This window comes from Thermobia domestica, chromosome 5 (assembly GCF_964235325.1).
Source record: "Thermobia domestica chromosome 5, izTheDome1.hap1.1, whole genome shotgun sequence".
Lineage (NCBI taxonomy): Eukaryota > Metazoa > Arthropoda > Insecta > Zygentoma > Lepismatidae > Thermobia > Thermobia domestica.
In genome coordinates, this window is record NC_137458.1 from 8,836,167 (window position 1) to 8,852,021 (window position 15,855).

The window sequence follows — 15,855 nt, forward strand, 5'->3', positions numbered from 1 at the left end:
CGCGTATATGTGTCCAATTTTACAGTGTCCTGACCACAGAAGCGACCGAACCAAGTGGTTAAACGCGTGTGCTATACCTGGAGGTCCATTCTATCGTCTGCCAAGCGAAACTGTGTATCGTGTGCAGCATGGCTCCAAAGGTGAACCGTTTTTGGAAGGGCTACGTAATTGGACTTTTCCACGCCACATATTCGATTTCTAAAATTCAAAAGCAGTGCAAAGAAAATGGTTGTGCATTTGGTTTGACGACTATCAAGAACATAATCAAGCAGTACAAAAAAGAAGACATACCAGGTAAGCATTCACCCACTAAGGGGTCGAGGAAGCGAGCGTGCACCACAGTGATTCCACAAGTAGCTCAGAAGTTGCGGCGAATGGCCTTACAAGAAAATCCCTCTCCGCAACGTGTGATGGCAGCTCGACTCCACATACCACAGTCAACTGTTAACCGCGCCCTGAGTGGGAAATTAAACCCCCGGAGGGTCTTTAAAAGTCATTGACATTACCTAAGTGCGGCCCATCGCCATGAGAGAAAGACCAACAGCAGGCGCCTCTATGAACGCCATCTATCTGGGGAAAGGTGGAAGTTTGTGGCCACACTAGATGAAGCATGGGTGTATCTATCAGACTGTGGCAAAATTCGCTCGATAACTTACACTTCGCGAGATGCAAAAAGTCGTCCTGCCTTCAACCGTCATTGCAAAGCAACTTTCTCGAAAGGATTTATGGTTGTCGCCGGTTACTCTTATCAGGGCAAGTTAACAATTCGTCAGGTCCCTAAAAATTGTAAAATCAACTCTGCATTCTTTCAGCAACATATACTGACCCAAATTTATACATAAGATCTGCCTCGTTTGTATGGGCATGCCATAAAGCAAGTGTCTGTGCATATGGATAAGGCCTCCTCACATACATCTCGTTCTACCCAGAACTTTCTGAAGCAGATGGAGACAGACACCGGTATTCGTGCTATTCCATTTCATGATATACCAGTGAAATCACCAGATTCCAGTCCCATGGATTTCTGCGGGTTTGGTCTACTGAAAAGGGCACTTTCTTCTCGTCGTGTTACTACTCTCGGGGGCCTGTAGAAAGCCTGCCGGGAGGAATGGGAGAAGATTCCACCTGTACTTCGTCGTAGTCTTCTACAGTGGAAGTTACGGTGCAGGGCTATTGCCAGAACACATGGCCATCACATTGAAGCCAACCGATGGTGGTTCCATGGATTTTCATATGGTTAGTGCTATTTCAAAACTGGACACATATACGCGGATCGACCTTCTGTATAAAGACACAGGGACTTACAAAAGTGGTGTGCTTTTTACAAATTATTCCGCCCATTCATCTGACAGACTGACGCTCTCACATCAATGTTTCTTGTTTCAATCTTTGTTATCGAGTAAATGAAACAAAAGTAGTTTACAATGCTGCTTTTGACGGAACAGCCTGCGTGCGCCACCACCATAAGGGCACCAGCTTATCACGAACATATTTTCAGTTTCCTACTGCTCTTTTGGAGTTAGCTAATCACCTTTATTTTACTAATTATAGTGAGCCAGCTTTGACATTATTCTGCTATCAAATTTCAATTCTAACATGGATTGTTATATGATTCCCAAGCAGTTACTTGAGCGTAATACTTCACACAATTTCGTGGGTAGAAAAATGAAAATATAAAATCGAAGCTAATATTTAGTCATGCTATTGAAGCTAATATTTAGATTGTTGAGTTTCGTGCCAGCTATTAGAAAAATATCACTAGGATATAATGTATTGTGCTATTTTTTACACTTATGGTTCCGATGATAGTAATAACATAAACAAATTGTACACCCCTCGTTGGGGAGTATCAAACTGTTTTGCCAGGGGGGATATCGCCTATCACAGGGAGGTGTAAGGGGGTCTAAAAATTCCCTGTACCGCATCTGATGGAGCAAAGGAAGCTGAATCGCCTGCTTCAACGGTACGGGCAAAATCGGCCCAGACAGATTCTCTGTACCAATGAGAAGTTCTTCGCTATCGAAGAGTATTTTAATCGCCTATATGCTTACGTACGTAAAAAATATAGTTATTCTCATTTTACAATAATGTTTTATTGGCATATAACTCAGAAACTAACCGAGATATTAAAAAAATGCCTCGAAATAAACTTGATAGAGCATAATCATAACTTTCAAACGATGCAACTTATGTCGATCTATCTTAAAAAAAGTAACGGAGCTAGTCGAATTTTTGTGACACTGAGTGTACAGTTGTCGGCACATTATTAATAGGTACCTGCTATAATGGTTTCATGTGCACTCACATGTCTCATCTATTTGACTTGTGATACTTGCTTAAGGTTCTTAGAGCGTAAAAAAATATGTAGTCAAAGACCTAAATATGATCAGTATATCCGCCATTTTGGATTCAATATGGTGTCCAAATGAAGAGATTAATGTAACACTTAGACAGCAATATCTTATTACAGAAGTAAGCTGGAAACTTCGTTCTTTTCCTCAATTTCTAGATAATAGTTATTTCCTTCTTACCTATCGTTGCCATATTAAAATTAGGGATGGCCACATTTTCCGGAAAAACGGAAAACGGAAAATATTTTTTCCGGAAACCGGAAAATTGAAAACGAAAAACGGAAAATTTTCCGGAAAATCGGAAAACGGAAAATTTTCCGGAAAATCGGAAACGGAAAATTTTCCGGAAAATCGGAAGACGGAAAATTTTCCGGAAAATCGGAAACGGAAAATTTTCCGGAAAATCGCAAGGCGGAAAATTTTCCGGAAAAACGGAAACGGAAAATTTTCCGGAAAATCGGAAACGGAAAATTTTCCGGAAAATCGGAAGGCGGAAAATTTTCCGGAAAAACGGAAACGGAAAATTTTCCGGAAAAACGGAAACGGAAAATTTTCCGGAAAATCGGAAACGGAAAATTTTCCGGAAAAACGGAAACGGAAAATTTTCCGGAAAATCGGAAACGAAAAATTTTCCGGAAAATCGGAAACGGAAAATTTTCCGGAAAATCGGAAGGCGGAAAATTTTCCGGAAAAACGAAAATGGAAATTTTTTCGGAAAAACGGAAACGGAAATTTTCCGGAAAATGAAAATGTTCACTTGGAATAGTGACATTGGTCGTCTTACATTAAGAAATATAACGAAAAATGCTACGCGAAAACATCCTGTAAATGAGGCAATGCTCTTCACCATCTAGTGCTAAAGAAACGCAACTCAAACTTAACATTGGACAGGAGAGAAAAGATCGAGTAAATCAGCGACGAAACATTCCTTCCTCCTACATCTATTTGTACACTTGCTTAATCATGTACTTTTTTTGTTTTTTCGTGAGGGCTTGCAGATCATTCGTTTGCACCGGGAAATTCCCATCATGCGTGTGTTTCGGGGAATCCCCGATTATGCGTGTACCTGAGGGCAGAACTCTGGCAGTAGAGCTGGCAGTGTGTTATTAATACAACTGGTATGTTTATATTCCAACCATTTCTTCATTGCTTATCGTGATCACGGTGATCTGTCAAGGTCACAGATCCTGGGGGACCGGGGGCAGCCCCCTCAAAGTTCATGTGGACCCCGCATTCTATTTATAAATATACAATATTTTGCACAATTTGAATTCAGTTTTGTCTTAAAACCCTCATATATACCTTCTGCATCTGAATGGATCCCCAAAGTTACAGAGAAATTGGCGCCCTAGATTGATTCTATAGAATCCACACGCAGTAGTATTGGCGGGAGTACACTAAGTATTCCAACTGAGCTCAGGCGTTAGAACATCGGATTAACATTCAGAAAGCCGATGTTCGATTCGAGCACCCTATCGTCCCGATGTTTTTTTTTCTGTAAGTTTATTACTCAGTTACATCCGACCTGTGCCATAGACTTTTTAACCCTAAGATAAATTCAATTCTACTGATGTAATTCAATTTTACACTTTACCCTAGTGTTACCATCTTGCAACTATAAGCGTCACAAATTCCAAATACCGGTACTATTGAGATAAATACCATAGTATGTAGCACTACTTGAAACTAGCGCCAGCTATTCATATAATGATCTATTCCACATAATTCTCTTCGTAACTTTTTCCGCTACTTTCTTTTAAACTGAAGGACGATTCCAGCTAGTTATCGATACATCAATTCAATTCTCAATGCTGACTTATTATCTATGATTCTGTATGCATTTGAAAGTTTTACTTATTATTAGAGCAACCCAAAAGCATACAAAAGCATAAAAAGCATAATAGCCATTTACACATATGGTTGGTACCTTGAACATGGTTGTGGCTGTCTAAGGGTCCAGAAGAAACTATTTTTAAAAGCATAATTTTAGAAAATAAAGCATAAAACATAATTTAAAAGATATAGCACAATTCTTTAAAAAATCTCTTTAACTTCAAGTTTAACATATTGTATTAATATTTTTAAGAAACAATATTTACAGTGCAAAATCATTGAGAACATAACAATGCAACAATGAAAAGCTTATTTTTATTTTTGTAAACTTTTTGGTCTAATCTTTTGACGTGGAGAAAAGAATAAAGGACAAAAAGAGAAAACTTCCAACAATGAATAGTACACAAGAACTCCACACTATAATGTTATGTGTACCTCTTGAAGTTGAGCACTTTCTGTACTTATTGGTGGCATATTTTACTTTCCCTTTCTGTATATATGCACCTCTAAGGTGCACACAAGTGATTAAAAAAAAAACTGACTCGAGTAAAGCCTCTCTTTACAGTGCATTAGGTAGAAAGTTCATTAAATATGAAAGAAACTGGTTGCATAAAATATTAATAAATAGATCAAGATATTTAGAATATTTAATGTATAGTAAATATTATACGTTATACACGATTGATGTAAAACAATGATTGAAATTAATAATAAAGCATAATAAAGCATAATTTGGAAAAAAATAAAGCATAATGTGGGTTGCTCTACTTATTATTCTACATTCATGTTTTGTTACTAAATTGTGAACTCCTAATGCAATCAAAGTGTTTTATTATTATTATTATTATTATTATTATTATTATTATTATTATTATTATTATTATTATTATTATTATTATTATTATTATTATTATTATTATTTCATAAACGTAGATGATAATCTAGGTGCTGCTACTTCTATATCTCAGATTATCGCTTCACCTGGCGCACGCTCAAATGCATCTAAAGTAACAGAAAGATCCCAGAAAAAATGTTTTACAAATAAGGGAACATAGTAGTACGTAAGAAACAGAAAAGAATTCTGTCTGATCTCAGAGACCCTAAACCTTGTTCTTCCGCAAGACCAGAGGTACTTGATAGTAAAATAAGTAATACGGTACCAAAGGATTCTTCTTCCTTTGTCTTTCGTTGAAGCAATTCGGTTTCTTGAATTTATGAATGAAGTAGAACCAAGTTACCACTCACCATCCAATACGTAACTCGCCGTATTGAGGCCTTGTTTTCTAAGGAGAAGTGTGGCTGCGGAATCGATTGATTTGACAACAGATAGCTGGGCTTCGCAGGCTACGGAAAGTTATATTACAGTCACAACCCACTATATGCTTTCATCTAAGTTCAATAAGTTCAGTCCTTCAAATAATTGAAATAGAAGTGAGGCACACAAGGGTAAACCTAACTCAGCACTTAGCCCATGTTGCAGAGTAGTGGAATATTTTAGATAAAATACATGCAATTGTCTATGACAATGCTAGTAATATCACAAGTGCGGTACGAGAACTTCCGTATGCAAGCATATGTTGTTTTGCTCAGACCCTAAACTCTCTATAATTATGGGACTTGCAATAGAGAAAATCGAGAAAATGTTAAGTGTTGTTAGTCGGATTGTTTCCCACTTTAAATATAGTACGTTGGCAACGTCAGAACTGGAAAAACAGTAAAGGTTATTAGGATTGGAAGTACATTTCCTTATACAGCAAGTTAAAACTCGGTGGAACAGCATACATGAAATGCTTCAGAGATTGATAGAACAAAGAAGAGCTCTTAACAATGAATTATCAGATAGAAATGTAACAAAGACGTCAGATTGCAAGAAATTTAACCCTTTAAGGATGTCCAAAATTTTAGACTTTCACTCAAACAGCTACTGCTTCCTTACTATTTATCGTAGGATCATGGTTCATACCTCGTTTTTCTCACGATAGAGCACGGTATCATAAACCTTAACCGGAAAATCGAAAAAAAAAACGGAATTTTTCTGAAAAAATCACCCCTTCGTAACACTTGCGCCCCTCGGGCCCGTCCCCGGTTTCACGTAGGGATCTAAAAAAATTGATAAATACCCAAAGGTAGGTCTACACATAATCCTTATGCAAGTTTCAATCTGATATCTTGAAAACTAAAGGCGTGAAAAAGTTTTGAAATTTGCCTTAAGAAAAAAGTCACGTCCCTTCGCAACACTTGGCGCCGCCAAGTTGACTATCCGGTTCCAAAACGCATCTGCGGTGCTCTTTGGTCCATCCTTGACTTGAAAAATAAAAAAAAATCCCGGCTTAAAGTTTTTCCAGGAACACGAACTTTGTGGCGCTCTCTAAAGAGGGCAATGCCATCGCGGACTGACCGCGCACTCTGTGGCGTTTTTGAAAAGTTTTTCAAAATGTCTTAGGAGTAAAAAGCTAAGCGTTGCAATCTTGAAATCTTTCCACCAACACGGTCGAGTGTTGATCAAAAACACATGCGGATTTCTGAAACAACATACATTTCAAAGTAATTTGTTTTCCCACTCCCTCTCCCGTTGTTGGGAAGGAGAACCGGAACCGGTTTCTGGTTTCAAAGCATGTGGTAAAGAATAGGAAGACTGTGTGCGGTAAAAGTATATGAATGGCATGCGAATTGTTACGAACTTATGAGTCTTGTATTGTTCCTGTGCTACCACTAACGAGGAGGAGAGTGAGTGAGTCCAGCATGCTGTGTCTTGTTCAGAAAATGGTGGTGACTTCAGAATTCTTTTCCATTATAAAAGTCTTTCTTCGATGCATAGTGTCTGATAAACATTGTTGCTCTGCGACAGTAGCGTAGCCAGGATGTGTGTTTGGGTGGGGGAAAAGTGCTGTTATAGGTACATATAGAAACATTACAAACAAAAAATATATAAACATAAAAATACATAAAAAATTACAAACATCAAAGTACATTGTCGGACCTCTTTGGGAGGGCCCGGCCCCTCTGGGCCCCCCTTCCCTACGCCACTGCTGTGCGATGATGTACACCACAAAGTAGATGTTATTGGTAGTATTAGTTATAAGAAATACGAAATGAAATGAAATGAAACTTTAACGTCCCACGATTATGCCGGTTAGGCTAAAGGAGACGGTGATAATGAGAAATGAGTGAAATGGTGGAATGAAGAAAGTGGGAGGAAACGGGAGTACTCCGAGAAAACCCACGAGCACGGTGTTTGTCCACCACAAAGTTCACACGGCGCGAGCTGGGATCGAACCAGGGACCCCAAGCATCGGAGGTGAACCCTCTACCACTGAGCCACCGCGCCCCCTTATAAGAAAAACGAGTCAAAAAAAACTTTCGATGCACATAGAATTATTGCATATGAAACTAAAACCAATATTTTCATCTTCCAATGTAAATCACATTACACAGAATATCTACCTATATGTGCAATATACACTGTAGGTATGCGCACGAGACAAGATTTGTGGCTGTCTCGTCTTGAAAATGTGCTGTAAAAGTGATGTCTCGACTCGAAAAATGTATATTTCTCTACTGGAAGAGCCGTGTCTCGACTCGAATTTTGTCAGGAAAATCCTGTCTCGTCTCGTCTCGTCTCGTGCGCATCCCTAGTGCAATACTTACGTCAAGATGACAAGAATAGCACAGGACCGAAATGCCTGAAGGGTCCAGAGGCGTAGCCAGAAACTCGTCAAGGGGGGATTCAGAAAGCATACTCTCTCTCTCTCTCTCTGTCTATATATATATATATATATATATATATATATATATATATATATATATATATATATATATATATATATATATATATATATATATATATATATCCAAACGCTGTGGGGGTAAGACACCCCAGTCATCTCTACGGGAGTTACAGGGGAATAATAAAAGTAAAGTATGTATGTATGTAGGGGAGACCGGGGTATTCACGAACACTTAAGCTTTGATTATAAATAACTCCTTTGTTTTTAGAGATAAAACATTAACATTTCTTGTGTATAGAAAGCTTGGAGCTTTTCCTTTCTACTAAAATGCAGAGGAAAGTCAAAAATAACATTTTTCAATAAATCAGTGAGATGTTTTAAAAATGTTCATATGTTCGGGATTGCCCCAGTGGTCGGAGTAATCCCGAACATACTGTTTACTTTAAACTTTCCTTTGCGAATGAAGGGAAATGCATTAAAATACATTAAAATTATACTGTAATTTAGTATTTTAAAACTTTAATAGGAATTATAATTACAAACATAACTCAAATTAATGAGAAATGTGTCCAGACCTCATTATCTTTGAAATTATTACACATGAAATCAATAAATAATAGGCTAAAGAAATGCAATCTTATGAAATAAATTCAGAAATAACGGTACATTAAGGAAAATATTCATTAAAATGAAAACATTATTTTAAACTGTAGAAATCACATATATACGCATTTATGTTTTCTCTCAAAGACAGTATTCTTTATTAGTCCAGTGTTGAAATGCGGTTAATTGGCTGAACAAAATTGGCTAACTGCTAATGAATGCTACTAGGCTAAATAAATGTGTAAAACACTCTGTGAATCACACACAGAGAAAAAAATGCAGCCTATGATGAAAGATCAGATATGTAAAATAGGATTACTATGAAATAATGAAGTAATAATTCTAAAAATAATAAATATAGTAAACTATTCTAATTAACAAAGCTAATAACGCTCTATACCAAGACATGATGTATTTCCCAAACCAATTTTATTAACTTATTACTTACATTTCAATAAGGAAAAACTAAAAATTTTTCATAATTTATTTCACACCATTGGGCAATCCCGAACACTCCAGGTAATGGTGAACATTCTGTCTGTCGTTTCCCCATGAGGCGTCAATTTATTGTTAAAATTGAAACTAATTATTGACTGCATACTGGCTAGTAAGATTACAAAAAACTAATGCTCAAATATAAGGAAATATATAGCCTTGTCTGTAATAATATAGATAAGAGAAGAGCCAAGTTACGTTGCGCAGATTGTTGAATCACTTTCATAGGTGAATCGACAAACACAACAAAACATCTTCCTGGTAATCCACTCAATTGACTGCCATCAAATGTATGCTACACTTGTCCAGGTCCCTTCGCTAGCATGCAGCAAAATCGTCTGTTTTCTTACAAGTTTCCTTCGGTGTAAACTTGGGTGTTCGGCATTACCTCAGTGTTCGAGAATACCCCGGTTTCTCATATGCAGTCATGATTTCAGGGGGTGGTCCGGGGGAAATTTCCGTTTTATTCAAGTTTCCCTCTCTATATATATACATATACGAGGGCAGTCTTGGGAAGTAACGTAACGCAAGTAACGCGTTACTTTTTAAGTAACGTTTCCAAGTAACGCGTTACATTTTTTCCAAAGTAACTGTAACGGTAATGCGTTACAAATTTTTAAGTAACGTACCTAGTTTGCGTTACTTTTTTCGCGTTACATTTCGGATGAGTAACTACAATATACTGTATGTATATTTTTTTCGGAAACAAATGTTTCTTTCCTGTAAGTGAATTTCTCAGAATGGAACAATGGAGCATGAACGATGGCAGTGAGTAACTACAATATTTACATAACAAAATATAGTGCCACTTGCTGTTTTTGGAAGATGAGGACAGTCTCAGGGAAATCACGTGTACTGATTGCAAGCACCTGGAAGATTTTGTCTTAGATTTTGACAGTTCCAAATCAATACATTCAGTGAGTGAACTACGAGTGCAATGGTACTGGAAGTCTATTTTACTTTGATTGGTGTTGTTTTTATAAAGATGGAGAACGAAAATATTTTATTGTTCGAACATTTGAAAGAATACTTTTTCTTAAAAGCTGAAGATGATAGTGAACAGAATTTAAAAATAGTGCCCCGGCGGGAAATATTTATCAACAACTAGGGTACCATAATTAACGACATTCATTAAGGAATTAATATGAATAAACTGTGTTCTGATGAGCAGGCCTACTTTGTTGATGTAATGTTGATGGTATGTAATATTAGAGTTCTTTTAGATCAGTTTGCATATTCTAAAGTCCCGTTGATTAGAGTTTGGAACAACTAGCTTTAAAAAGCATGTATCGATTTTAGAGTTATTAGCAAATTTTGATTCACTCCCAGTTCATGTGTTCTCATTTTGTCAGTTGTGTAATGTTTCTCTATATTCTGTATTTTTAATTTTACATAGCAACATTGTTTTTATCATATAATTAGTTTAACAGAATAATAATAAGCAACCATTTTTTCTAACGCATAGGGATGGGCACGAGTCAAGCTAAAACTCGACTCGAATCCAAGTCGAGTTTCGAGTCGAGTCAATAGTAATATTCTCGAGTCGAGTTCCGAGCCGATTCACTGTTTTTGGCGTCGAGTTTCGAGTCGAGTCGAGCTTGATAAATGGCTCGCTCGTTTTAACTCGTTTTGAAACCATGGTCTGATTACACTGGAAAGCGAAAGCCATGAGAAATGTAAGCTAAGCAGCAATATGGAATACTTTTACTGTTGCTCACGAGAGGGGACACTGCTCGCATCTCCTCTCATCTCGATAGCGAGACTACAAGAGATTTTTTATAACAAGCTTAGCTCGGCTCGGCTTAACTGAGCCGATGGCTCGAGCCGGCTCGCTTGGTGTGAACCATCGGCTTGAGCTGGCTTGGTTGGGATGAGCCATCTGCTCGGTTCGACTCAACTTAGTGAAGGGCTCTAGCCGACTTGATTGGGTGAGCTGTTGGCTCAGCTCACTTCTCGGTTTGGGTCGATAGTGAATGACCCTGCCTTGTAAGTTAATGGTAGAACAACTTACCACTCCAGACATGGGCGGCGATTAGGGAGGCACGAGGGGGCAGCTGCCCCCCCACTTTTTTGAAGTGACGTCCTAATTTATATAATTTCATTTGGAAATGTAAACAGGATGTCCACACAATTTGGAGAAAAGATCTCTGACTTTTCCCTTACTTTCCATGACGAAAGTTCCAGATTTCCCTGACCCCTGAATAAGTTAAAAATACAGAAAAAAGAAAGAAACCCCAGCCTCCACACTTCCCATAGTTGGCATTGTTCTCTTCCGCTCCTGTTTTTCTTTTTTTTATTTTCTTTCCAAAGGAATGTAAATTTACAAACATATGCATTAGGTCGATATTGATTAGGCCTACATATTACACAAAATGTAAAATTACAAACGAAAGTGTGCAGTATACAGAGTACTTAAGGTATAAAAAATACACATTATAATACCAATTACACAGCATTATAATATTGCCTATAGTAATAAACAGTTCATACATGATTTTACTGATTATTAAAAAAAAACACACACACACACATTATGTAACACATACTTTTGCTGGTGCAGTTTAAATGCAACCCATTTAGAAATTTGTTTTCATACTTTCTCGCATAGTTTTCTTCTCATTGATCTGAATATCCTTGTCTTCGCAGGTTAATTTTCTTTTCTTCCTCCAGCTCCTTTAGTTGTTGCTGAATCTTCCGTTTCTCTCTTCTCTTCTCGTCTCCAGCATTTATTTCTCTTTTCCTTTCCAAATACACCTGATATTGTCTCATTGGACTTCTCACTGAATTTATCATACCTCTTGTAATTGTTAATCCTGATGATCCACCTATTCTCATCACAGAATCATATATGATCCGTTGAGCCACCAGAGATTCTTCTTGTAAGTTCTCAACAATGAGAATTTTATTTATTGTGAAACCACTTTCAAAAAATGCGTTTCCGTGAAAGAAGATAAAACACAATTTCATAACTGACCATAAGTCAACGAAGTTCTTCCCATTTCCTAAGACTAAGTAAAAAACTCATCAAGTCGAATACCATCTCTGTCATTGGCAATGGCGTATTTAGGGGGTTGGCTTCCGGGCTTAAGCCCCCCCCGAAATCTTACTTAGTATAGTAAAGTAAATGAAATATCTTGCAGAATTTTCACATTTCCAGGCAAGCCCCCCCCCGAAAGATAGCAAAGCACCTCCCGAAACAAAATCGTAAATACGCCACTGGTCATTGGCTATGAATTCATTCGAGTGTTCCTTAAATTCTTCAGTCTGAGCTTTCACTGTGAGCCGGAGATACTATTTCTTCGCGTTCTCAGCCACTTATCCAGATATTCTTTTTGCACCATGCAATTCTTCTAGAACAGCGTCTACCCTTTTGAGCAAATATGCCAGGATGCACTTAGATATGTGTTTCTCGCAGAAAATTAGTTTCAACAACTATATCAGAGAATACTACCGCCTTCAATATCATTATTGAGAACACTACATTTTACATCCAGTAACAGGAAAGAAATCAACCCTATTTCATAAATTCAGTAATTGAACAATGGACCTAAATCGATTTTTCCCTGACTTTCCCTGACCAATCTGCCATTTCCCTGACTTAACTTGATACATTCCCTGACCTCTCCCTGACTTTCACTTATTTTCCAGAATGTGGACACCCTAGTAAAGGTTTCGTATGTATTACTGTTCCATAGAAAAATATGGTGCCATATGATATTTGCCGTTGCGTGAATACGTATTGGATATTTGTCTTCCCGTGGAGTTAAGAAAGCTACAGGAATTGCGTTTTAATTGCAATTCAAAGCAACTAATATTGCAATTGCATATTTCTTTAAATGTCATAGCATATGCTTGCAGTACTTATTGTATTTCATTTTTTAAGAGTAAAAACATTGATTTAATGGCATGTGTGAAATTAAAAGTATAAGTTGTTCATTAATTCTCAGTTTCAATATAACTTCTGTAAAACAAAGCGTCATTATTCATTACTATGATTAATATTATCCCTTCTATTTATTTGTTTTGCAAATTTATTAAATAATCTGATCGCACAATTTTCCAGACAGAATTTTAAGATGTTCATGAGCAAGAACTCAAATCTCTTCTTACACTTTCGTTGTTTAAGACTATAAGGAGCTACTACCTACCTGTATTGCTCTCATGAATTTACTTAATAAAATAGAAATACGATATACAGCATTTTAAGTGAAAAAAGATAGTATCCTATTAGTTATACAACCTTTCATCAAACAGTGTTAGAAACAACCAGGAAATCTAACATTGATATACAATTGTTAAGATCATGTCTTGCCCCCCCACTTTTAACGTCCAACCGCCGCCACTGACTCCAGAAACTGCATTATGTCCATGACCATAACTCCTTTCACTCCAGCCACCATCAACGTACACTGTTATGTATGGAACACCATCGGGGTCAACATGTCCCTTCTCGATTGCAATTTGTCTTTCTTTTTCTCCATTTTGTTTCATTTGAGACCATAGACTATCAGCCCAAACCTGCAGACAATTAGAAATAGAAAAATAAGGATGACTTCCTAGCACAAACTTAGTCGAAAGGTTTGTGACATAAATCCAAAATGCGTTGAAGCAATTTTGGTGTCTTTACTGAAAATGTAAAATCAACTACATATAAATAAATACAAATAAATAAATAAATAAATAAATAGAAAAATAATTTAAACTTTGGAACTACAATTCCAGTTTTCCATTATAATTTAAGAAATGTAAGTAATACAGATCTAGAAAGACAATTGCAAACGTAGTAATTATAATAAATTTTGAATGTTCAAATTTACAATGTTGTAGGCCCAAAATAAAGCTTAAGGAAGTATTCTAGTTTTCTCCAGAATGAGTTATTGTTAGAGGGAAATTGTAAGCCTATTCTTATTGCATATCAAACAAATGTATTACTTACCGTTTCTAGGTGCTGTTCAGTTTTACTAAACAGATCATTACTCATGCATGGAATGTTCATTACACTGAGTAGCTCCTGAAGATGGGAATAACCACTTCCAATTGTTAGAGTACCCCAAACTGCACTTTCATTTATTGTCATAACTTTTGACCTGGGAGTTTCTTCAGTTGAATGACTATTTCTCTGTTGCATACCCTGCACTTGAAATTGATATAGATCTAACTACGGAGACCAACACGTCTTTCTTTGTGATACCGCAATTTCCCTAAAGTGCAGACTTCACGGTGTTTATCTTGTAATGTCATCGACCACCGAAGGACGTGTCCCAAATCAACAATTCTGCGGCCACTTAACTCAGATTTCTTGGTGACTTCCGTTTCAGGCTCGATAACATAGAATGGTTCGATTTCGGTACAGTGGAGGAAAAAGAACTCAATATGAGAATAAGAAACTTTCCCAATTTTATCATAAAGACACAAAATGAAATGTCTATAAATTAATAATCACAATCCGAAATTTAAATTTTAAAATGATTTATTTTTATTACTTAATCTGCTCTTATACCTTCCCTCCATGGGCGCCCTAAGGGGGGACGGGGGCACGGTCCTCCCTTGACTCACGAAAATGTATAATGTATAGACCCAGCATTGCGACCCGGGGTTGCATTTTTCCCCATTCCACCAGCTCCAACTATACGCCCCCCCCAGAAAATTTTCTTCGGGAGTCGTTGCCCCCTCCCCTTGTAACAAAAAATAATCATATCGCAGACCCGCCCTCTCTCCTAATCTGATTACGTAATAACTCCTTTGTACGTACAAAAGTATTCTGTGACAGTCTTTGTATGAACATTTAACTTGTTCATATACAAAGTTACTTTCTTGACAGGATATAGTTCTCAAACAGATATCCGAGTCCGGTGTGAACACACCACTGTCTACATACGATATGTAAAACGTAGTGCTGTAATTTTACTACATAGCTGTTCTCAGTGATATAATAAGCATATTATTATTATTATTAATTTTAATTATTATTATTATTATTATTATTATTATTATTATTATTATTATTATTATTATTATTATTATTATTATTATTATTATTATTATTATTATTATTATTAGTTTTGAAAGAAACATAATTCTAATCTTCTTTTTTGTGTAGAAAATATATAAACTATTAAGTAAACATCCTTACCTCATATTAAAACTATCTTCCTGCTGAAAACTTCTAGAAGAGCTCGTAGATTCTTCACCGATGTCTTGGTCTGTCCGAAGGCTATTGTCTCCCTGTAGTGGAGTATCTTCCAAATTCTCTGTAACGGCATTTACCGGTACATTATCACATTCAAGTTTTCGTAGTTTCCACGCTAGACGACGTGCTTTAAATTGCTTATTTCTTTTTCTCGTTTTTGACAGTAGTCGTTTCTTTCTAGCCATTATCACGGATAGAAAATCACGCACCACCTTCACAATAGAAAAGAACAGCAAGTGGTTAGTAACACTGATGCTTTCTACGCTTATGGACGAAGTATGGCTACAGTTCACATGGCGGCGCCACCGTACGACGGGAAATTCAAAATTATCGAATGTTGTAATAAATTCCTACTTTTCTCGAAATACGTACAATTTTAAAAGTAAATAATTATTGCAAAAGAAAGGACAACACTCAGGCTATAGAACTATATATATTAATTCATAAACATATTCACTATCTTAGTGTAACGGAAAGTGAAAAAAGAGTGTTACTTTGCAGCGCGTTGTTTTGCCGAGAATTGTTGTAATTGAATTGCGCACTTCTTCAAAGAAAGTCACATAAAAGTTAAGTAAACAAGAACAAAACTTTGTAAAGTTACTAGATCTCTTAGAGAAAGTGTAGGGAGTAATATGTTTTAGTTTCACTGTTCTTG

General features: G+C 36.7%; 1 protein-coding gene across 1 annotated transcript; it reads right to left on the reverse strand.

Moving 5' to 3' along the window:
* Window positions 1-13,180: 13,180 nt before the first annotated feature.
* LOC145684585 (uncharacterized) lies at window positions 13,181-14,138 on the reverse strand. The gene is made up of 2 exons (XM_081756976.1): window positions 13,947-14,138; window positions 13,181-13,528 (listed from the first exon to the last, which is right to left on the reverse strand). The coding sequence occupies exons 1-2, from the start codon at window positions 14,136-14,138 to the stop codon at window positions 13,286-13,288; spliced, it is 435 nt and encodes a 144-aa protein (XP_081613102.1). The 3' UTR covers window positions 13,181-13,285.
* Window positions 14,139-15,855: the final 1,717 nt, after the last annotated feature.

What these genes read in the sequence shown, in the direction of transcription:
- LOC145684585 (XM_081756976.1), bottom strand. Translation starts at nt 14,138, where the DNA reads ATGCAACAGAGAAATAGTCATTCAACTGAAGAAACTCCCAGGTCAAAA. An exon ending in CTGAACAGCACCTAGAAACG is followed by an intron (nt 13,529 to 13,946) that starts GTAAGTAATACA and finishes AATTGTCTGCAG; the next exon opens with GTTTGGGCTGATAGTCTATG.